This window comes from Biomphalaria glabrata, chromosome 17 (genome assembly GCF_947242115.1).
Source record: "Biomphalaria glabrata chromosome 17, xgBioGlab47.1, whole genome shotgun sequence".
NCBI lineage: Eukaryota > Metazoa > Mollusca > Gastropoda > Planorbidae > Biomphalaria > Biomphalaria glabrata.
This window is the reverse complement of record NC_074727.1, coordinates 5,813,199-5,837,248: the sequence shown is the minus strand read 5'-3', so window position 1 is coordinate 5,837,248 and position 24,050 is coordinate 5,813,199. Positions and strand designations below refer to the sequence as shown.

The window sequence follows — 24,050 nt, the reverse complement described above, 5'->3', positions numbered from 1 at the left end:
AATGCATATTCTGAGGTATCTACAGTGCATTTTTCTGCTATTTAAAAGTTTTATTTAAAAAAAACTAATGTGCTATTCTTACTGACTTAGACCCTCCCGCGCCGTTCGTCAAGCTGTTTCTACAAAAATCTGTCACTGGTAATGACTGAAGCTTCTTCCCACCTTCTCTAAGGACCTCCATGAATGTGTGGCGCCAAGTTGTACTAGGATGTCATCGCAACTCTTCTTATGCGTAATTCATTTTGTCGGAGAACATGTCCCGCAAACCTCATGCAACGCTCTGTCACAATCTTACTAAGGGGTCGACTCCCAGTTCGGCATAGGATTTCCTTGATTTAGACCCGATCTCTATAACTGACTCCTAAAATCTGTTTTAGCCATCTTCGTTGAGTCACATTTAGTGTTTTTCAATTTCGGAAGATGACTATTCACTGCACTTTATTAATGGAGCCCCGCCACTGGTAGAAATGTGTAACCTCTCTTGAATACACTCTTGGAATTAAGTGACTGTAGTTTGCTTTAGATTTTATATCGAAAAGGGAAGTTTTATCGTCAAAATCATCTTTTTTAAATTTAAAAATCTCTATAATTGTGTTTTTTCAATCAAGACCCCATTTAGCTAAGGTAATAGAATTTAGTAACTGTATTTTGCTTTAGAATAATATTGAAGATAGAGGTTTTTCCACCTCAAACCCTCTGTAGGGGGATTTTAAACTCAAAACCATCTGGAGGGGTTTTAAACTTTAAAAAAAAAAGCCATCTGTAGAAGAGGGGTTTAAATTCAAAACCCCCAATTGAATTGGCTACGCTCAAATAATTTTAGTGTGTAATTTGCTTTTTTTTAATATTGAAGAGGTATTTTTTAGCATCAAACCCTTCTGAAGGGGGGTTTAAACTCAAAACCCCTTTTGGCGACGCTCATAGCATTTTGAGTGTGTAATTTGCTTTTTTTATATTGAAGAGGGGTTTATCGTAAATTTCGTAAATTTCGGAGGGGGTTTTAAAATCAAAACTTTCCATAACTGTGCTCTTGGAATATGGGGATTGTCGTTTGCATTTTTTTTTTGTTTTGTTTTATAGAAGAGGGGGATTTAACTGCAAAAACCTCTGGTAATGGGTTTAAAACTCGAACCCCCCTGTAGGGGGTTTTAAACTCAAAACTCCCTTGGTTGTGCTATGGCGAGTGCTGGTTTAATATTAAAATCTCACCTAAAATAAACAAAATCAAAGCAAACAAGGTTACAAAAGACAGTTTGTGTGGAAACACAAACTCAAAATCGGCCCCCGAAGAGGTCCACCCAGGCAGGCTTCAATATTTTCAGAAAGAACATCCAAATGAAATTATATCAAAGACAAATGAGAGATAAGAATGGAGAAAGAAGGTTAACAGATCTTGTGTAGTGCCTCAACGGTCCCGCAGATCAAAGGATAGGTGTAAGTGAATGTAAAGCTAGCTAGTTCCCCTTTTAGACCTTGTGGTCTATAGGGCAGATGATGTAAAGTTCATCTGTTTTTGTGGCCTACGGTTAGCGAGGGTGTCATGTAGCCAGCACAACGACCAACCGCCTATACTTTTCCCCAAATAATGTCAGGTACCCATTAGAGCTGAGTGGACTCACAGGCGCCCAAAGATTCTAAAGTTGAAAATCCCAGTCTTCACCAGGATTCGAACCCGGGACCCCCGGTTCGGAAGCCAAGCGCTTTACCGCTCAGCCACCGCGCCTTCCCTGGCCTAACTGATGTCTTATAATTGATCTAATTGTTTTGAAAAGGCTCAATCTCTTATTCGAATCCTTTAAAAAAAAAAAAAAAAAAAAAAAATTCCGCAATATAAAAAATGTTCAGAAAAATGAAGTTAATAAGATCGCTATTCATTTTAAATTAGGTCTAACTTATAATGCATACTAATTAGTTTTTTCTCTTTAAAAAACTGCTTGCATAACTGATTTTAACAATTAGATTTTTCGCTTTCAGAAAAAAAAAAGTAGCCGTTGCATCAGAACTTTGAATGGTCTAAAATATTGTGATGTCGGATTTTCAATATCTTTTCTAGTTTACGAGATCTAAACGGGACGGACGGACAGACGGTCAGACGGACAGACATTTCGCACAAAACTAATAGCGTCTTTTCCCCTTTCGGGGGCCGCTAAAAATCAGTCACTAAATTCCGATCCAACCCCCCCCCCCTCTGGCTACGCCCATGATATATATATATGTTAAACCTCGCTTATTTTGAGTGAAATTGCATTAATTATCGTGTGATTATTTTTTTTTATAGATCTAGAGCTCTAGACTAATAATAATGTTTTGTTATTGGAAATTTGTTATTTGTTTATAGCAACTTTTATGCTTAAAGCATACTCAATGGGCTAGGGTTCAATCCCTTTTGTGGACCAGTGGACGAAGAAGTGGCTGGAGTATCTGAAATAATGCTTTTAGTGTTGCCTTTTCAAAAGCTATTTGAAAAAAAAAAGATGCCCTAGTCTGAATTTGAACTGGAACCTACATGATAGAAGGCCGATGCGTTAGCAACTGAGCCACTCAAGGATTCATAAAAAATAGAAGGCTTTTAGAGTTAGTTTTAAATAGTTAGCGAACGAACTTACTCTAAACACAATGATATAAGCTTTGTGAACCAAAAAATAGAACAACTTGACGGCTTTTCCCAATGATTGGAAGCACATCACGCTATAAGCTGTGGACGTTATATTTTTCAGGATAGATTAACGCTTCTAAGAAAATGTTATTTATATGTATAATGTTTTTTGTTAGTTCTTATTTATTTTGTAAATTGATTCGATTCAGATGCAGATCCAAAACTATTAACAGGAGGGGGGCGTTTAATTTTTAATAGTATGTACAAAAATAATATAATTTGATTTAATACCTAAGCAAGCGGAATTAAACTCTAGATTTGTGTATGAAAAATAGAGACATCCTGAGTTACTTCCACTTATCGCCGTAGTCGAAGTTTGAAACCGAGGCTCAAACGTAAAAATAAGCTGTGAAAGGGAGGAAGAGGGAGGGGGGAGCCGGAACTCCAGTGGCTCGAATAGAGAGACACGTACAGTAGGTCACACTTTATCAATAATATGCCTTAAAAATAATATTGTTTCAAAATAATTAGGCCTATAAAACTCTTTTTTTTTTCTTGATCTAGAGTCAATCTAGACTATTCTAGGGAGATGCTATGATTTATATTTTAGAAGCTATGAATTAAATGCCATCGATTTACAATCCTGCCCCCAAGGCATGAATGGAGGGGGGGGGGGGGGAGGCGACCTTTGATAGGATAGGCGGCGCAGATAACATCCACCAAATTAGTGATGCAGTGCTTTTCATGCAGTAAACTTCCTGACGCTAAGGCTTGATGGGGGCAGTGAAATGGCTGATACTCTAGCTGGAGAAGGCCATCTGGCCGTGCCCAGTTTCGTTGCCATAAATACGTGTTAACAAGTTACGACGATGATCCTAGATTAGGTATTAGAGAAGTAGCTAAAATCTAGCAGCATATGCGCCACCAGGACCGTGATGATCCATGACCGAGGCTAAAAAGGGTGGAACAAACAATAATAGCGCTGTGCAGAACGGGACACCGCCCCATATGTGCTTACCTTACCCGATTTAGCACAAATTTTAATGCTCGTTGCTGATATTGTGGAGAGTGAGTGGCGACAAAGGTGCAGGTCTTGCAAGAGACTTCGCAGCTCCGTGAGCCGCGGGGAGCTGTTCCTTTTGTGATTGTCGTAACAGTTGAGTCTAAGACTGTTGGGACTGAAGGCATAAAACTTTGCTTCCATCTGCCTGTCTGAACAAGCTTATGTCTGGGAAAGATCCAAGCAGATGTAAATTATTACATCCTTATTACCAATAGCTCGTATCCAAAGATTAGAAGAGAGGCCAAAGACCGAGCACACCAGGGTTGACCCTATCCCCCATGTTCCTTCTCTGTGCCACATCAGCTGAGAAGCATTGCCCGGGGGCGGGGGGCTGTATCGTTTGATTGTCTAAGAGCTGAGCCGAAGGCTCTTCGAGCTCTATGTTTGAAAAAAAAACCCTGATTGAACAGGAAAAAAAACATGTTTGAACAACCGTTCTGTCTGGAAGAGGTCCAAGTCAATGCCTATGTAAAGCATTACTATTTCCGATATATCTGGCACTACGGGTGCATGGGCTAGAAAGCATGGCCGAAGGCCGAGTATACCAGGAACCTCCGCCATTTTCCTATGTTGTACCAAGCTAACCGTGCAGAACTCGCCATTATGTAACGGTCCCTTGAGGCGCATGGATTATCGACAGGGCCGTGGGAGCTCTCTTTCAACTCCGCTCCGTGCAATGGGGCCACACCCACGGGAGTTTTGATTTGCTATTCATTTAGCCTAACCACTCCCTCTAATGGTTCGTTTCCACCCAAGTGCCACGTTGAGGCAGAATAGCGTACTGTGGGGGGGGGGGGGGGGGGCTGTATCAGCAATGTCACTAGATCTGTACGGGAGTTGAACAAGTTTCCTTCAAAGGAATTATGGGAGTTGTCCTTTCTTTGTCCTCATGCCTGAGTTCATCTCAGGAGTATCGTGTAGATAAAACTATTTATGTGCATTAAAACATAAATTCTAAATCTATTCTGAGAAAAACATATAAAAGTAATAGCTTGACAATAATAAAATGTAATCATAATAAGACGTTGTTGTTGTATTTTTTATATTCATTGTAACATAATCATCAACAAACAAACAAAAAACGAATAAGATTATTAAAGCAAAACAAAATGTGATTCAAATTCTGATTTGTAAGATTTCAAATGACATATTCATTACTGATTTTGCATTGGGTAAATTGATCACTAGTGTAATGTATAGCAATAAATATAGCAGTGCATTTTATTATTCTTAAAAATTGTAACATTCTGAAGAAAAGAAAACAAAAAAAATAAATACGAAACGTCAACCTTCGTCCCACGTGACCATTCTCCAATACTCCCATAAAACGAAAACAAAAGCTTTCATTATGAAAAAAAAAATTAAACAAACACATATGCAAAAAAAAAAATATATGGACACTTTTTCAAGTCCCGATTGTTATCTCAAAAAGGAAATGCTATTCTTTATGAGTATTGAAATGTTCTATCCCAAACCTTCAAGTTTCACGTCTCATCTCAACACCAAGTTTCACGTCTCAACACCAGGTGTCACGTCTCAACACCAGGTGCCACGTCTCAACACCAAGTGTCACGTCATGAGAGCAGCAAATGTCTGATTGAGAAAACAACTTGAATAAGCGATCATTGCAGCTTTTTTATTGGCCATAAAAATATAGATCATCTTTTATATATCAGGTTTTCAAGACAACATAGACTAGTTCTTTTAAACAGACTGCAAAACAGTTTTATGCAGAATTTAGCCAGCAGTTTTAGGCACATAAATAGGTGGTTATTGTGTGTTAAATTTCACACGTTTAACATTAGTATCAGGGAATGCTACTTTTAAAAAAATAGGTTTTGCACAAATGTAAAGCTTAGAATCTGGCGAAGTCTGCATCCTAGTTCCTTAAAAAATTAAAGATGCCATTCTAATGGTCATTTATCTTGTCCATGAATTACAGTTATGTAGATCCGATTCATCTTCTAACTGTTGAACAGTAGAAAAAAGTAAAAGATGGAGGTAGGCAACAAGCCGATTCATTCTGTAACATGACGAAAAGGTTTTTGTTGTTTTTTTTGCGCCAGTAATAGTTTGAAAATTTTGATGCTTAGTAATAGCTGTAGCTTCCCGAGTTCCTGAGCAACAATCCGATAGCACTGTACATCGGAACGCCCTGAGAGGAAGAAAAAAAAAGGGCAACCTTAAAGGCTGAATGATGACATCTTAATATGTGGATTACAAGATGGGTGGATGGGATTAAAGGAATATGTTTTGAAAAAAAAAAAAAATTAGGCTTATATAGCGAAATACTTTTTTTTTTTTTTTTTTAAATAATACATTTTTTGAAATGTTTGTTAAAATACATTTAAATAGTGCAAAATACAAAACAAGAAGAGCATTTTATATTAGGCCTACTGTTTAAAAAAGACCATGGGCGTAGCCAGGGGGGGGGGGTTCTTGGGGTTCAAACCCCCCCCCCCCCCGAAATGAAATCCCCCCCTCAGGGGGGGGGGAACGGAATTAAGTGACTGATTTTTGCTTTCATTTTGTTTATTTTAGGTGAGATTTTAATACTAAATCATCACTTACCACAGCACAGCCAAGGCAGTTTTGAGTTAAAACCCTCTACCAGGGGTTTTTGAGTTTAAATCCCCCTACCAGGGGGTTTTGAGATTTAAAAAACACCTATCAGGGGGTTTTGAGATACAAATCCCTCTACCAGGGGGCTTTGAGTTTAAAACCCCCTACAGGGGGGGTTGAATTTTAAACCCCCTACCAGAGTGTTTTTGCAGTTAAATCCCCCTCTTGTATAAAACAAAACAAAAAAAAATGCAAACAACAATCCCCAAATTCCAACAGCACAGTTGAGGAAGATTTTGATTTTAAAACCCCCTCCAAAATTTACGATAAACCCCATCTTCAATATAAAAAAAGCAAATTACACACTCAAAATTCTATGAGCGTAGCCAAAGGGGTTTTGAGTTTAAACCCCCATCCCCTCCAGTTAGGGTTTGAAGCTAAAAAGTACCTCTTCAATATAAAAAAAAGCAAATTACACACTATAAAATCTATGAGCGTCGCCAAAGGGGTTTTGAGTTTAAATCCCCCTTCTCCAGATGGCTTTTTCTTTAAAGTTTAAAACCCCTCCAGATGGTTTTGAGTTTAAAATTCCCCTACAGTGCGTTTAGAGTTGAAAACCTCTCTCTTCAATATTATTTTAAAGCAAACTACAGTCACCAAATTCTATGATCGTAGCTAAATGGGGTTTTGAATTAAAAACAAAACAAAAAAACTCCAGAGATTTCTTAGTTTAAAACCCCTCAACAGATGATTTGACGAAAAAACTTTCCTTTTCGATATAAAATCTAAAGCGAAATACAGGCATGTAATTCCAAGAGCGTAGTCAAGAAAGGTTACAAATTTCTACCAGTGGCTTGGGCTCCATTAATAAAGTTTGAATAGTCTTCTGCCGAAATTGAAAATCATTAAATATGTCTCAACAAAGATGACTAAGACAGATTTTAGGAGTCAGTCATAGAGATCGGGTCTAAATCAAAGAAATCATATGTCGAACTGTGAGTCGAATCTTTAGTAAGGTTGTGACAGAGCGTCGCATGAGGTTCTCACACAAAATGAATTACGCAAAATAAGAGTTGCGGAAACAGCTTGCCGGAAAATGCGCCGAACGGCGCGAGAGAGTCTAAGTCAGTAAGAATAGCACATTAGTTTTTGAAATAAAACTTTTTAATAGCAAGATAATGCACTGTAGATACCTCAGAATATGCATTTTGTTGGCTTTCAATACCAGAAATAGTGCTCGGCGGCGGGGCTTCGCCCCGCGCTGGGGGAGCGCTGCGAACTCCCCCAGACCCCCTTGCTAGCAAGGGCAGGGAGTCTACAATAGACAATAAACGTCTTCCGAAAGGGTCAGAATGTAATAAAGATTAATTATGCATACACACATATATATATATATATAATTTTTTTCCGCGGGGGGGGGGGAGTCAGGGGGGAATCTCCCCCCCCAAAACCCTCCCCGAAAAAAAATCCTGGCTACGCCCATGAAAAAGACAATACCTTCTTTACACAAATTATAGAGTGATTATTTTACTCTTAATAAATGATGAATGTTAGATTTTCAAAAATGAAACATCTTTCACCCCGACACATCTGCCCTAAAGATCGCAAGTTCTCAAAGAGGAACTTTTCTTTACCCCTTTTACCACCACCCCGCCCCCTTTCCGAGAAAGAATCTTGGTTAAGGGAATGTATAGATCTACTAGACTTAATAATATACCTAAGATAGGCCTTTAGATCTAGACTTCGAAGCAAAATGTTCATGAGCATTAATTTATCAAACTCTTGAACTCTTGCTGGGTCACCATGGAACCTTCAGATCCTCTTATCTTATCTTATATAATACAGACGTTACTTCAAAAAAGAATATGATTACGTCCTATGCGTCATGCATTCAGTCATGCATATTAACCAATGACCTAAATTCTGCCAAGTCACTGGTTTTCCTGGCTAGCTCAGGTAACCCATTCCATGCTCTAATAGCACTAGGGGAAAAGGAGCATTTGTACGAATTTGTCCTAGCATATGGAACGAGGAATGTGCCTTTATCTTTGTGTCTTTCTGATTATTTTATTAGGTTTTGTTTCTGTATTTGAAGATTATGGTTCAGATGGGAAAGAAGACAAGATTTTTCGGAAAACAACGAGACTCCCATCTTCATGTTGTGTAAAGGTCATGTGTTCTGCGCCATTGTATACAGGCCGAAAGGTCGAAAGGAAGTTTAGTATGACCGTTTAGTACTACATCATGAGTAGAGAAACCTCACAAGTGAGAGTGACTTGAAAAAGAAAAAGGTTGGGTTCACTGATTCAGTTCACTTACCGATCCTCTGATTTGATAGATGTCATCGTCCAGTGATGTCATGGGCAGGGGGCTGTAACGGGAAAGGTCGTACAGCTTCGAAGGCGGATACATGACGGGTATAAGTGGGTTGCCCCTCGGTTTCTGCGTGGTCTCCTTAGCCTTGGGTTCGCTCGACAAGTAGTCGCTCATGCTGATAGGAATCAGAGGCGGAAATATGGGCTCGGGTTTGCTGTTGTAGAAGGGCTCCGGCTTGGGGTAGTACTCCCTCCTCGTAGGCGGATATGGCTCAGGTGAGGGTGGGTCATAGAAGACATACACCGGCTCCTTGGCGGGTGCTGGTGGAGGCGTCTTGACTTTTATTGGTGGTGGTAGCGGAGGAGGCAGAGGCGCCTCTACCAGTGGGTCTGGTACAATTGGTTTTGCAGGGGCCTTTTTAGGTGGTGTCTTTTTTCTCTCCACGGGAGGCGGTGCAGGCGCAGGCGGCGGCGGCTGAGGGGGAGGAGGCAAAGGCTCGACTTTGTTCAGCTTAACCTTCTTCTCTACTGGCTTTGGTTGGGGAGCCTCTTTTTTCACGGGCGGCTGTAAGAGACATGCATACACACATATCAATCTATTTCATTACATCTATAATGCTGATATATTAATCTAATATGGTAGATTTAATTGGGAATGAATCATACTTATAATGAGTTAGACTGCGAAATATTAGCATAATAACAATAAAATATATGCTTCACTTTTAACACTCTTCCTGTTTTTAAAAAAAAAAAATTTAGGGAATTTGATCACTAACAACATTCAGCAAAGAGCGACAGAGGGAGGGGATTAGGAAGGTGGTACGTAAGGGAGGGAGGGGAAATAAACCAAAGATAGAAATACAGAAACTGCTTTTATTACATGTAAATAAAAATATTCCGGCAATGAGGTAAGGTTATGTATTAGAGTGTTGGAAGTGCAGAATTTTAAAAAATTCTTGCGGGAGGTTTCGCCTAGCCCTAGGATGTTATGATTTTCAATTTTGAAATTAATGCCGGAAAAATGTAAAACAAACATAAAACCACCAAACATTAAAAAAAACAAACTAGGTTACAAAGACAGTTAGTGTGTAAACGCATATTCAAAATCGGCCCCCGAAGTGGTCCACACAGGCAGGTAAAAAGGCAGGTTTCAATATTTTCAGAAAGGACATCAGAATGAAATTCTTTCAAAGACAAATGACAGAGAAGAATGGAGAAAGAAGGTTGACAGATCTTGTGTGGTGCTTCAGCGGTCCAGCAGACCAAAAGATAGGTGAAAGTGAATGTGAAGTTAGATGTGTACCTGGCCTAACTGATGTCTTATAATGAATATCTAATTGATCTAATCGTTTTGTAAAGGGTCAATCTCTTATTCAAATCCTCAAGAAAAAAAAACATTTCCGTAAAAAAATTCCCTTTGGTTAAGTGCATACCGATGCAGTTCACGCGACAATATGAAAAACTGCTTATTAATAATTGTTTTAAATTCTGTCAAACGTATATGCATACTAAATATATTTTTTCTCTTTAAAAAAATGGTTAACATTTTGTGTGTGTGTGTGTAAATGTAGTAGTTAGTATGACAGAACTTACTTAACTTAGCAATACAAATGTGAAAAAAAATTTTTTGACAAAAAATCTAAAACCGTTTGCATAAATGTGTTAAAAATATGGTAGATCTCGATCTCCCCTACTACGGAGTATGATGCGTTTGTTACTATTAATAGTGAATAGTTGTAAAAGTGGTGTATTTTTATGAAAAATCTGCTTGCATAGATAATGTTTAAAATTAAATGGTTCACTTTTGGAAAAAAAAGAGTAGCCGTTGCATCAGAACTTTAAATGATCTAACATATCATGATGTCCGATTTTCATTTTCTCTTCTAGTTTCTGAGTTCTAAACAGGACGGACGGACGGATAGACGGACGGACGGAAAGACAGGCTACACAAAACTAATAGCGTCTTTTCCCCTTTAAAGGGCTGCTAAAAATACTTTTTAAAAAAAAAACTTATATTAAGTGTATCAATTAGTTTGGCTCAGTCATGTAATTAAATTTGTAATAGATCTAGAATCTAGACAAACAATAATAAATCTGTGCGATTAGAAATATTTTTACCCATTGTTTTTATTTAGCGTAATATCAAGCTTTAAGCTTTCTCAATACGCTATGATCCTAACACTTGTCTGGACCAGTTAGAAAGGGGTGGGGGAGAAGGAACGGGGTATCTGGGTGATCGCTTTTTTTTTAATGTATTCATAAAAAAAAAAGTGAACGACCTGAACTCAAACTCGTGGACTAAAGCCTTCTCAAGCCTCTCAAGCCAAAACGTAACCACTCTGCTAGTGAAGAGCGCATGAACATGGAAGATTGTATAGTTATCTATTGTTTCTATTTTATGTTTGTGTTCGCTAAGCCTCAGATTTATACGACTTATAAAAAGGGACTAATTCAGCTTATACCACCCCTTCAGTCAAGTACAATTTCTTTCCTTTGTTCTAGATACCAAACAAAATAACTAATTACCAATAGTTAATTGGTTAAATTTTTGTTATTGATTCTTGTGTTGTCAGGTTTACAAAGCTTATATAAACTCAGTCTGTTTGTCTGTCTGGTACAAATTTTGTACACGTTATTTCTCCCACTTCCCATTCTCGGATCAAGTTGAGACTTTCTACAATTACTTATTGTCTATGACAACACACGAATCAATAAACAATTAACCAATGAGTTCATCAATTAGTAGTAATTAATTAATTTTGTTTCTATATAGGAAAGGAAAAAAAAAATCTTGCAGCATTGAGTTATGCGGCAGTAATTGAACGTTTTTTTCCTTTATTTAAGGTTTGATTTGAACATATTTTTTTATAGTTTGCATGTTTTGTTTTTAAAGCTAATTAGGAAATACCTGAACGCTAAATGATTACAAGTGGAGACAATAAACACCGATTAGTTTACAATGCAGAGACTATTCAGAATTAAGTACCTGTTCTTTACTTTTGGGAAATCCGTAATAATCCTCCGGCAGCTCATACATTTTCCCTGGACTATATAAATAAAAAAAAATAATAAGTTTCATATAGAAATAGCATCTCACATTTCTAATAACAAATTGTCGCTAATATGTAACATACTGCGCCAGTTTGAGTTCCTTGAAGGAACTCAAACATTGTAATAAGTATTGTGATTATTGCTCTCCCTTTCTTTTTGCCATGTATTGTATCATATCGGATAAAATGAAAAGAATTTGAGATTGAGATATTTCAGGATAGTGCCTAGTAAAATGAATGATTTTTTTTTATTTGGTGACCTTAAAGGAGGACGGCGTAACAAAGGTGCCCCCCCCCCAACACACACACTAAAATCGCCCTCACTGGCATAGGGGAGAGCTTTCACGAAAGCTGTTGGGCACACATTTGAGGCCCGAAGAGAGCCTTTTGTAGAAGACAGGCGCAGATGACGAAAACGTTAAATAGACAACGGCTTTGTCTGCACAAGATGCGGAAAAATATGCAGGTCGCTATTGGGTTTGCGTAGTCGGTGCACTCATCCTTAATCTTGGGACTCTTGGGACACACTGGTATTACTATTGTTATTATTTTATCTCGAACAAAAGTTTTATTTGTAATTTGAATGAGGTGCGAACATTTGGGTAAAAATGGTATTTTATTGTTCTGAAACTTAAATAGACCCGCGGTGGACAACGGCTGTATTTGCATTGTGTGGAAAAAATATGTAGGTCGCAACTGAGTGAAACACTGCACGCATTCTCAATCCTCGGAATCGAAGACAAGGCCATTAACATATGCCATTAACATATGCAGCTTTAAATTGAACAAAGATGCATGATTCTAAACAGTTTTTATTTTTTATCGCTACATTTTATCATACACTTGTTTTTTCAGCTTTTTATATTTATATTATGGAGCCGAGTAAAAGAAAGATAATGTGTGAAATCATCTATTATGTCAGTGTTTCCTGGAGTTGGGTACGAGTACCCCCAGGGATACAGAAAAAGTTTAAAGGGGGTACGCGTTTTACCTCATTAACTAAGCTTTTTTTTTTGTTGTTGTTTAAATACTAGTGTAATATGTTCAGTTGATAAATTCTTTTTCAGCATTTTTAAACATTAAATTGAAAAATCGCTTGTAACGGCGGAGCAAGGAGTATTCAGCGTTTCCAAAATTCTAGAAGGGGTAAAAGTTACCCTAACCCTAACCCCAAAAGTTTGAGAAACACTGTATTGTCTATTTTAATATATCAGTATCTGATGAATGGAACAACTGAATGTTTAAACCAAATTTCAAAGCTAGACAGAATCTTACTTAGTGGTTTGGTTGATGTTTCCTTTGTACAGCTTCGGCTCATAAGCGTTCACCTTTTGCTTAGGATCCCACTTGATATTGGGTTCGTATCCTTTAAATTTGGCTTGCCTCGGTGCTGGATTCGCTGTAAAACGAATCGAAAGCTCGTGAAAAAAGAATTAAAACAAACAAAACAGACTAGACCAGCGGTTCTCAACCTTTTATGCTCGGCGTCCCCTTTTTACAATCCCCCACTCTGCCGCGAACCCCACCCACACAGCAATAGAAGAATAGACAATAACAATCCATAATTTCGATGGTCTTAGGCGACCCCTGGCAGATCGTCAATCGACCCCCAAGGGGGTCGCGACCCACAGGTTGAGAACCCCTGGACTAGACGTTTTCGAGAGTTCATGTATTCAGATCTATGTTCTTTTACCTGCACGAGTTGGTTTCGGAGCTTTTGGCTTTGGTTGTGGTGGGGGTGGTCTGTTAGCTGCGCGCTTTGGTCTTGAATCACTATCTCAAAAAAAAGTAAACAAATAAACCACATTTTAATTAATAATTATGCCGTTTCTTTTCTTTGAACTAGATAGTCGTGAATGCAACTGTATAGAGAAACAGACAATGCAGAAATATAAAAAAAAAGAATTGTCAGCTATTATATTAAATTAAGCCTACAGAGGTGAAATAAATAAGTAAATAAATATATGTTTAGAACATAAATTAATTTCACATATGTATGTAGGCCTATGACTATATTAATTATTAAATTAACATTTCATGAATCGAAGCAGCTTTTTTTCCTATGTTCATCTGTAGTTTTCATCGCTTTCTCTGTCTGCCTCAGAGAAAGCGATGGGAAGACATACATTTAAGAGTGGACGGGCCTGCCGTTGAAGAAGGGTCTAAGGCAAAGGGCAGGAGGAATGGAGAATGACGGTCGACAAATCTTGCATGGTGCTCCAACAGACTAAGGGATAGGTAAACCCTTTCAGACCTTGTGGTCTATATGGCAGATGATGTAAAGGTCATCTGTTTCTGTGGCCTACGGTTAACGAGGGTGTCATGTAGCCAGCACAACGACCAACTGCCTTTACTTTTTCCTAACTAATGTCAGGTACCAATTAGAGCGGACTCAGAGGACTCAGTGGACTCAGAGGCGTCCGAAGATCCCGAAATAAAAAATCCCAGTTTTCACCAGGATTCGAACCCCGGTCCCCGGTTCGGAAGCCAAGCGCTTTACCGCTCAACCACCGCGCCTTCGGGTAAAGTAAAGGTAGAGGTAAAATCTGTTGCTGCTTTTAAATATAGATTATCAAGAAGTACCTTTTATACAGAGCTCACGTTTTCACTGTAGTAAGTAGCATGGTACTCTAAAAGAATTCTAATTTAAATTTCATAACACAGAGTCATCATCAGGACTGGAACTCGCGACTTTCTGGTCGGAAATTGAGCTCTTAATAACTCCGTCCAAGAAAATCAATGTAATATTTTCCGATATCCTCATAAAAAGTAAAGATAGCTATCTTTTATTCTTAGTACTTGAAAAGACAGTATGCCGATTTGCAGTAGGCTGACTAGCGAGTAACAGTATTATCTGGATCTAGCAGTGTTTTAAATTCTCAAGGCATAAGAGAAGTACAATAAATCATACACCAACACCTTATCAGCGATTGAGGACAGACACTATCAGGGTCTACTTCGCGTAGATATAACCTGCTCTTTTCAATACCTCCACAGAAAGGTCATCAAATAAATCATAAAATAACTTTCCAGGTGGCGATTCCAAGAAACGAATATTTATACAAATATATATAAAAAAATATATAAATATACTTAGCTAGTTCTAATTGTCATGTCCAATTCAGAGGCAGGTCTTTATTTCCGAAGTTGATTGAAATTGAAACGTCATAAAACATTTTTTTTTAAACATTCAGCGTTTTATATTTTATATATTTTATATTTTATATATTATATATATTATATATTATATATTTATATATTATATATTTTATATATTATATTTTATATATTATATACATTATATACATTGTATACATTATATATTTTATATTTTGTATATCGAGGCAAAGCCGTTATTAGCAAACATTTTGATGAATTCTGGGTACTGAATTTATAAGTTTCGGTGCATGCTGGGTACTGAATTTATAAGTTTTGTTGCATTCTGGGAACTGAATTTATAAGTATAGATATGCCAAATAAACCATAAAATTATTTTTGTGTACTTTTCAGCACTTTTCTAAATTTTTTCCGCAACAAGAATTTTTAGTTTTTTTAGTTGACAACAGTGACCTTTCAATACGACCTCGATGAAATTTATTATTTTGTCAATGGATTTCAAAATCTGTCCCTATTCCTTTCACTTTTTTTACGTTTTTCTTTAGCCTCCACTACATTGCAACCATATTTCTTCATATTGCTTGCTCTTTTCTCTCTTAAAGTATTTTATTTGCTGAAGAACTTCAGTGGGAATTTATGAAACTCAATTTGCAAACAAAGAGCAGATTAACTTCTAGCGTGAAAAAAAAACAAAATGGTTAGGATGGAGCTCAAAATAAAAATCTGGACAAAGAACAAACAAATAGAATAAAAGTCTGGTCACGCTAAGACATATGGACTACAAATATCTACTGATTACCTCAAATCTCATCGAATTGATCCCTCACTAGAGAAGACCTCCTCGGAGGATGTTGATTACTAGAAAGAAGGAATCGGGTCTTAGTTTGAATTTTTTTTTCGGGAATTCACTAACAAAAAAAACAATGTTCGTCCATTCAGTTCAAAGACTGCTCGAGTCAGTGGTTTATTATATGATATATATTTTAAAAAGCTCTCTTTTTCAGACTTTGTGATCTACAGGGCAGATGATGTAAAGATCATGTTTCTGTGGACTACGAGGTTGCCATCTGGTCAACACAACGACCAACCGCCATTACTTTTACCCAGCTAATGTCAGGTACTTAATAGAGTTCGGTGGACTCAGAGACGATCAAAGATCCCGAAATTAAAAATCCCAGGATTTAAACCCGGGACCCCCGGTTCGGAAGCCAAGCGCCTTACTGCTTTATACACCGCGCCACCAGATGATTTAAAGATTATCTGTTTCTATTGGTGTCAGGTGGCCATCTGCCTTTACTTTCCCTTTCTAATACCAGGTATTTAGGTGGACTCATGGATGTTCTAAAATCCCGAATTTTAAAACCCAGACTTCCCCGAGATCTAAACCAGGTTAGTTCGTTTTTTTATGCGGCTATTTTTCTGATGTTACAAGGTCATCGTTTTGGTGGTAAGTGGTTATCTCCCTGGTGGAATTCGGCCATTTGTATGGTAAAATGTGGGCCTATTTCAGGAGAACCGTAACACCATCCTATTGGACCTCAAACCAAACTGTTGATAAAATTACTGTTACACAAACTAACGAAACACTTTTGGTGGAGACTTACCCAAACCCCCCCCCCCCTATTTTTATAGTCATAGTTGTTGATTATTAAATCGCTCGGCTTCCTTACCAACGGGGATTGTGTTCAAATCATGGTGAAGTTTGGAACTTTAAACCTCGAGGAGTTTTAGGACGCCCTTAAGTCCACCCAACTCTAATGGGTACGTGACATTCTTTGGGAAAGAACATTTGATTGTTTGTTGTGCTGGCCTCATAACACCCTCGTTAACCGTCCGCCATATAAACTGATGAGCTTTGCATCATCTTCACCCATAGATAACAAAGGTATGAAAGGAATACCTTCCATCCCTCCTTTCTATTTTCAAAATGTTGATAGCTACCACAATATTCATCGCTAAGTATACAAACTATACCTTGTATTAGCATCGTCAGTCGCACTAAATTCAGAGACATACATTCATACTTAAAGCTTTTTATATTTACTTTTAAACAGCTTTAAAGGTTCTCACATTGTTTGCTTGTATTCCCTGGGCTGGGGCTTCACGTCCTTCGGGTTGATGCTTGGCTTGTAGTCTGGTAACTTGATCCCTGATTTATCCACTGGGTACTTTAAGCTGTCCTTGCCTATATTGCCTTGGTAAGGCTTGGAATACTTCATAGCCTCGTTCATTTCTAAATGTTTTGTAGTGACTTTTAGAGTCTACCTGGCAAACACCTAAATAGCTTTTTTTGACTTCATTCTCTAAGAAAGGGAGATGACTGTCTTTCTTTTCTTTATTTCCTTTTTTGAATCTCATTAACTAAAGCTGAAAATTAACATAAAATATGAAATATATTACACTGAATCTTAAAAGTTGCAAATAAAAGTGTACTATTATTTGTACCAATTTGTACAAACTCTCATCTTTCGTCTTGTGGATGCTGTGACAGTTCACGTTACCAAATCCCTCCACTTTTCCCGGTCAGCAGCTGTTCTTAGCAGGATATCAAGAATGAGACTGGTCTGGTCTCTTTTGTTGTCCATCACCATTTTTTATAACCCTTTTTCGTGCTCCCACCACAGTACTTTAAAGAATGGTCTAAAGGTATTATAAATTCAGTCTTATCTTATAAAATACAGACGTTACTTCAAAAAAGAAGGTGATTACGCCCTCGGGTGTTCCTAGATTTGATTTTATTTGATTTTAGGCACATCGGCACAATTTAGGCCATGTCGTGCCTGAGGGTGTTCCTAGATCAATCTATTCATGCATGTTAACCAATGACTTAAAACAGCACACTTTTTTTCCTTGGCACAGTCTGCAAAAGAGCTCACAGCTCAGCAGCAATAAAGCTGGCTAGAAGGAGAAGAAGAAGAAGAAGAACCAATGACTAAAATTGGGTTACGATGAGAAGGTCACTGGACATCCAGTCTACCTTTAGATCTATCTAGTCTATATCTACTTACCTTTCACATGTTGTGTGTCTAGGGTGGAAAATGTTTTCTTATAAGCACACGTCATTAAGTCACTACATGAACCTAAACATTTACACACTTTCTAAATCATCGAACAAAACGAGTCGAAGATGTGTTTCATGGCATGGTCTTGTATACATCAATCCCCCATAGGTATGTAGATTTTAAATGGCCAATAGTTCCCTTATCAAACGGAATCACGTGCAGCTATTGTGATGAATGTTTTGGTATTTAATAGAACCCACTACCACTTACCAATAACACTTTCTAAGTGGATTTAATATTTTCACTTCAGACTCTGGGATTCTCAATCTGTATAACTCTGGACCAACAGTCATAAACATAGTACATTTTTATTTCTCAACGTTTTAAGAAAGTGTGCATTTTTATATACGTAAGCTAATATGAACATACAGCTTTGTTTTTATTCGTATTCAGACTTTCATTTATCTAATTATGTAGTACAAACCTGTACGTTAAAACTGGAGACTCCTTGGTCAAGACGATTTCCTATTCATTCACCCAGAACCAAGATCGATTCATGAACTTTTGATATGTTAAGCAACTCCTGTCATGTCTCCCCTACCCTCGCTATACTTGTAACATGAAAGCGAGGCATACATTCGTATGATTCGTATATAGTCAATCATATTTAGATAACCTTATCTTCAACTAAAATTGGTAACGGACTTTAAAAGATAGGAAAAGAAGAAAGGTTACGGATATAATGTGCAAACAAAACAAAAAGGAAATTAGAATTCCATAAATCATGGAATATTTAACAGTATTGATTTTAAGGATTAAATGAAAATAGTGTAAACTGTTCCATTGCTGCACCTGAGAATTTCACTCTGTTTTCACAATGTCAGAAGATGAGGTACCTCTGGCCATGTTCCTCTTGTTCAAGGACAGCTCCAGAATGAATTGATGTGTATGCACACTTTCCCTTCTCTTTATATTGCAGTTATCTCAAGCATTTTTTTTTATATTTGCTGTTTTTTGTTTTGTTTTTGTATTTTTATCAAAAGAAAATACAGATTTACTTAGATAAATATGGAGGCGCGGTGGTTGAGCGGTAAAGCGCTTGGCTTCCGAACCGGGGACCGGGGTTCGAATCCTGGGATTTTTAATTTCGGGATCTTCGGGCGCCTCTGAGTCCACCCAGCTCTAATGGGTACCTGACATTAGTTAGGGAAAAGTAAAGGCGGTTGGTCGTTGTGCTGGCCACATGACACCCTTGTTAACCGTAGGCCACAGAAACAGATGACCTTTACATCATCTGCCCTATAGACCACAAGGTCTGAAAGGGGAACTTTACTAAGATAAATATAGTGGAAGAAAAAGTGAGGATGACTTAAAAAAAACCTTTGTAACTGTATATATCGCTTGCCTTCCAATCTTGAAAACAATTATATATTGTTTCAGTTTTAACGATCCGAACTTTATATTCAAAGACTTTTAAAGAGACACTACTTCAATATGGTAACTGGTGTAATAAGGTGTGTCTGTGTGGGCATGGTCGAATGTGTGTCTATGTTGCCTGGTTGAATGTGTCTCCTTGTGGACCTGGTTGAATTATGGACCCGGTTGAATGTGTCTGTGGGCCTAATTGAATGTGTGTCTGTGTTGGCCTGGTTGAAGATGTGTCTGTGAGGACCTAGTTGAATGTGTGGACCTGGTTGAATGTGTGTCTGTATGGGCCTAGTTGAATGTGGGACTGGTTGAGTGTGTGTTTGTGTGGGCCTGGTTGAATGTGTGTCTGTGTAGGTATGGTTGAAGATGTGTCTGTGTGTCGCTCAAGTTACGATGACAAGTTAATCAACTGCGTAGATTTCAGTAAACTGTTCTTAAGTTTGGTGACGTTTGAGGTCTCACTTAAAGTAGGCCTAAATAGATTGATAAATACAGTTGGTGTAGGGGAAAGTTTGGCCGTCGCTATGGAAGCTCAATGGCGCCATATCGATTTTGTTTTTATTTTATTTTAGGGCTTATTTTTAAATAACCTTTATGAAAGTAAAAATGACGAATGTAGTGGAATATTGATTTTTTTAAAGTCTTTGATTTACGTTGATAAAGTTTTCTAAAGGACATTTCAGAGTAACTAAAGAGAAGTTGGTGTTATGAAGCTGTAGTGAAGTGTTTCACTTTGTCTAGTTGACGTATGCGATAGGTGAAGTATGAAGTAGGTAAGGGTTGGTTCCCCTGACTTATATTTGTCGCCTGGTGGAAGCAGAAGCGTGCTTCGCTTTGCGCGGGGCACTGGACGAGTGTCATATCAGAGCGATGGGCTATGGGCAATAGATTCTCTTAACGCGGGCCCCATAAGGCGCGGAGCATGGAGCAGTCACCGTATGTTACGGGCTAGAAAGAGGAGAAATAGCGAAACTTTGTCCAAATGTTAATGTTTTAGTACAATTTTCCAACTAAGAACAGGACACACACCACTATTAAATTACCACCTGAACAAAATAAACACCACACAACTCCCCCTTTGCAGACACTGCGCCCATCCCTTTGAAACAGTAAACCAAATCCTCTTGGAATGCCCCTCCCTAATCCACCTTAGGCAGACCCTACTTCCACTACAGCCCTACATAACCAACACCCTGTACGGAGTGCTGAACAACAGAAGTAAATAGCACACTTTTTTTACTTAACGCAACCTGCGAAAGTGTCCACAGCTCAGCAGCAATAAAGCTGGCTAGAAGAGGAAGAAGAATGTTGTTAGTAAATGTGGTTTTAATAAAATTGCATAATTTTTTTTCGCTGTTTATTTTTTTTTATTTTTCTATTTCACAAAATTCAATTCACCTAGGGCCTCCAATTATCTAAGACCGTCCCTGGTAGCAATAATACATACAATACCGAACCATATTTTACAAATAAAAAAAAAGAACATTATAACTCAGAGAGCTCAGAACAATGAAAGTCACATTTCGTACTCCATGTTGTAAAAACTTTTAAGGGAGAAAAGGTAACAGAAGAAGATGGTGGTTGTTCATTATGATAAGAAACACAAAGGGACACTATCAAGATTAGGGTTTACACGAGTCTAGTTCAAAACTCTAGGAGTTTAGTTCTACCACTAGGAGTTTAGTTCTACCACTAGGAGTTTAGTTCTACCTCTAGGAGTTTAGTTCTACCTCTAGGAGTTTAGCTCTACCACTAGGAGTTTAGTTGTACCTCTAGGAGTTTAGTTGTACCTCTAGCAGTTTAGGTCTACCTCTAAGAGTTTAGGTCTACCTCTAAGATTTTAAGTCTACCTCTATGAGTTTAGTTCTACCTCTATGAGTTTAGTTCTACCTCTAGGAGTTTAGTTCTACCTCTAGGAGTTTAGTTCTACCTCTAGGTCACTCTAGGAGTTCAGTTCTACCTCTAGGAGTTTAGTTCTACCACTAGAAGTTTAGTTCTACCTCTAGGAGTTTAGTTCTACCTCTAGGAGTTTAGTTCTACCTATAGGAGTTTAGTTTTACCTCTAGGAGTTTAGTTCTACCACTAGAAATTTAGTTCTACCTCTAGGAGTTTAGTTCTACTTCTAGGAGTTCAGTTCTACCTCTAGAAGTTTAGTTCTACCTCTAGGAGTTTAGTTCTACCTCTAGGAGTTTAGTTCTACCTCTAGGAGTTCAGTTCTACCTCTAGGAGTTTAGTTCTACCACTAGGATTAAAGACAATGCACCTGTTTTATTCAAGGGACTAAATTAGCTTTTTTTTTCAAAGCAAATCATTCACCTTAGTAGAGATCGGATTAATGCTCCTTTTTTATTTAATATTTAAAAAAAAATCGTTATTTGGCTTACTCTGCAATACTTTTTTTAAACTACGATTCACCCATATTTATACACTTTTCCTGGTTTTGTTTTTGTTTACAAAGCTTATATCAACGATCGGACCCCATGACGACCTGCTAACCATTGTAAAGAAACGCAAGCTTAAAATAATATGGCCATATTTCAAGATCCACGGGGCTCGCAAAGACCTTCCTTCAGGGAACAGTACCAGGAAAAATAAGAAGAGGCAGACAGAGAAAGCGATGGGAGGACAACAAAAAGAATGGACGGGCCTACCATTGATAGAGGCTTTAAACAAGGCAAAGGACAGGGAGGAATGGAGAAAGACGGTCGACAAATCTTGCGTGGTGCCCCAAACGGTCCAACAGGCTAAGGGAGAGGTAAAGGTAAAATATCAAGTCACTCTCTGACTCTCTGACTCTCTGACTCTCCGTCAATTTATCCGTTACATTTGTGTACAAGTTATCTCTCCCACTTCCCTTTCTTGGAGCAAATTAAAAGTTTGCACAATAATTCATTGTACTTAAAAACATACGAAACAATCGAAAAGTCGTCCAATTATTTTATCTACTAGTCGTAATCAAATGTGTTTTATACACAGACCGTAGTAGCCAAGAGGAGATAAGCCTTGTGTAAAGAACAATGTCGTCGCCTCCCATATTTTTATTAGAAAACCTTCTAATTTCATAAGCAGTTGTCTAGCTCTGCGGCTAGATTGTTGGCCTTCCATCAAGGTGGTTCCAATTCAAGTTAAGAATTTTTTTTATTCAAATTGCTTTTGAGAATCGAAATAAATGATTCATTTTTTTTTTTTGAGTTGGTGAGAAAATCTCTACTGTTCGTCCCCATTTATTTACTGGTGACATCCAGTGGCGTCACTAGGATCGGTGTTACCTGGTGCGGTTAGCTCAGGGTGTCACCCCCCCCCCCCCAATCAACTTTCTCCTAACAGGTTCCACTAAACATTATTGTTATTTATTTTTGTTGAACCAATACAGTGAGCTGATTACCTACTTTCATTGATTGTTACAAAAATTGTATAATGAGTGTCAATTATATTTTTAAAATCACATTGTTTATGACATTTATTTCATATTTCATAGTGATTGCATATTTTACATTGAAAGTTGATTAAAATTAGAAATAGACTTAACAACAACTGAAAATGCTATTTAGAGCTAGCCAGGAAAACCAGTGACTTGGCAGAATTTAGGTCATTGGTTAATATGCATGACTGAATACATGACGCGTTGAACGTAATCATCTTTTTTGAAGTAACGTCTGTATTTTATAAGATAAGATAAGACAGTGAGGCCTAGATAGATCTTCATTAGGATAACCAACTCTATAAAAAAAAATCTTAATCCACACCCTCTCTTGACCATAAAGTCTGGTCAGCTAGACCAGTGTACTGTACGTGTGTACTACAAGACTATCCTGCATTTTTGTCCTAACGCGTTATGCAATAGCGTTTGCTTAAGGTTAGGGTTAGGAGTGGAGTGGTCAGACGAGGCATGGCTAGCCAAGCTTGTTCTTTACACTAAAATAGTTACACACCCTCCCTGACCAGAAAGTAAATAGACTGTGTGTCCAACTGATTTTAACAACCTGGCCAGATAGACGTACACGTCTAAGACTAAGACTAAGACTAAGACTAAGACTGCTTTATTGATCCTTACGGAAATTTGTTGTGATTACAAGGACTCGTTTCTCATATTAAAGACAACACAACAGAAAAATACACATAAATACAACAGACAACATAAAGAGTTCATTCAGCGACTACACACAGGTATCTTGGTGCATTTCATGTTCCCTGATCAATGAGTGGCGGTGATAGAGTCTGACCGAGTGAGGTACGAACGAGTTTTTGTACCGCTCCGTTCTTGTTTTGATTGACAGCAGTCGCCCACTTCGCGACGACCTGGCGTAGTTCTGATGGAGCGGGTGGCCGTTGTCTTCCAAGATTTCTTCGATTTTTCTTAGGCACGTTTGTTCAAAAAGTTCCTTTAAATGTGGTAATGTTGTGAGTGTGATTTTTGATGCTTTTTTAATGATGTTTTCTATACGTTGCAACAGTTTAGATGAGGCGTTGCCTTGCCAACAACTTATTCCGTATGTTAGCAGATTCTGTACAGTCGCGCCGTAAAATGTCTCAAGGATCTTCTTGTTTAATTTAAAACTGTTGAGTTTGTATAAAAAAAAGAGTCGCTGGGCTGTTTTCTTTGTCAGAGTTCCAAGGTGGTCTTCCCATGAAAGCTTGTTGTTGATGATAACGCCTAGATATTTATATGCCTTTACTTGTTCTATAGATGTAGTGTTTATTTGCAGTTCACGTAAAGTTTGTTTTTTCTTTCTAAAATCTATTATAAGTTCTTTAGTTTTTGTTACATTCAGTTCTAGAAAGTTGTCGGTGCACCAGTTTGTAAACTCTTCTATCGAGCTTCGATACTGAGTTTCGTCTCCTGAAATAAGACCGACTATGGCAGTATCATCAGCGAATTTAATGAGTTTAACTGAGTCATAGATACTTCTTGTG

General features: G+C 37.9%; 1 protein-coding gene across 2 annotated transcripts; it reads right to left on the bottom strand.

Moving 5' to 3' along the window:
• Positions 1–4,756: 4,756 nt before the first annotated feature.
• LOC106066892 (uncharacterized) lies at positions 4,757–18,312 on the bottom strand. 2 transcript variants are annotated; one of them, XM_056016461.1, is made up of 7 exons: positions 18,193–18,312; positions 16,777–17,073; positions 13,283–13,362; positions 12,865–12,988; positions 11,526–11,586; positions 8,541–9,101; positions 4,757–5,814 (listed from the first exon to the last, which is right to left on the bottom strand). In XM_056016461.1, exons 2-7 carry the CDS (start codon positions 16,935–16,937, stop codon positions 5,749–5,751), a joined length of 1,053 nt encoding a protein of 350 aa, XP_055872436.1. In that variant the 5' UTR covers positions 16,938–17,073; positions 18,193–18,312; the 3' UTR covers positions 4,757–5,748. The 2 variants fall into 2 exon arrangements, with proteins under 2 accessions (XP_055872436.1, XP_055872435.1); XM_056016460.1 differs by lacking the exon at positions 18,193–18,312 and adding an exon at positions 17,715–17,999.
• Positions 18,313–24,050: the final 5,738 nt, after the last annotated feature.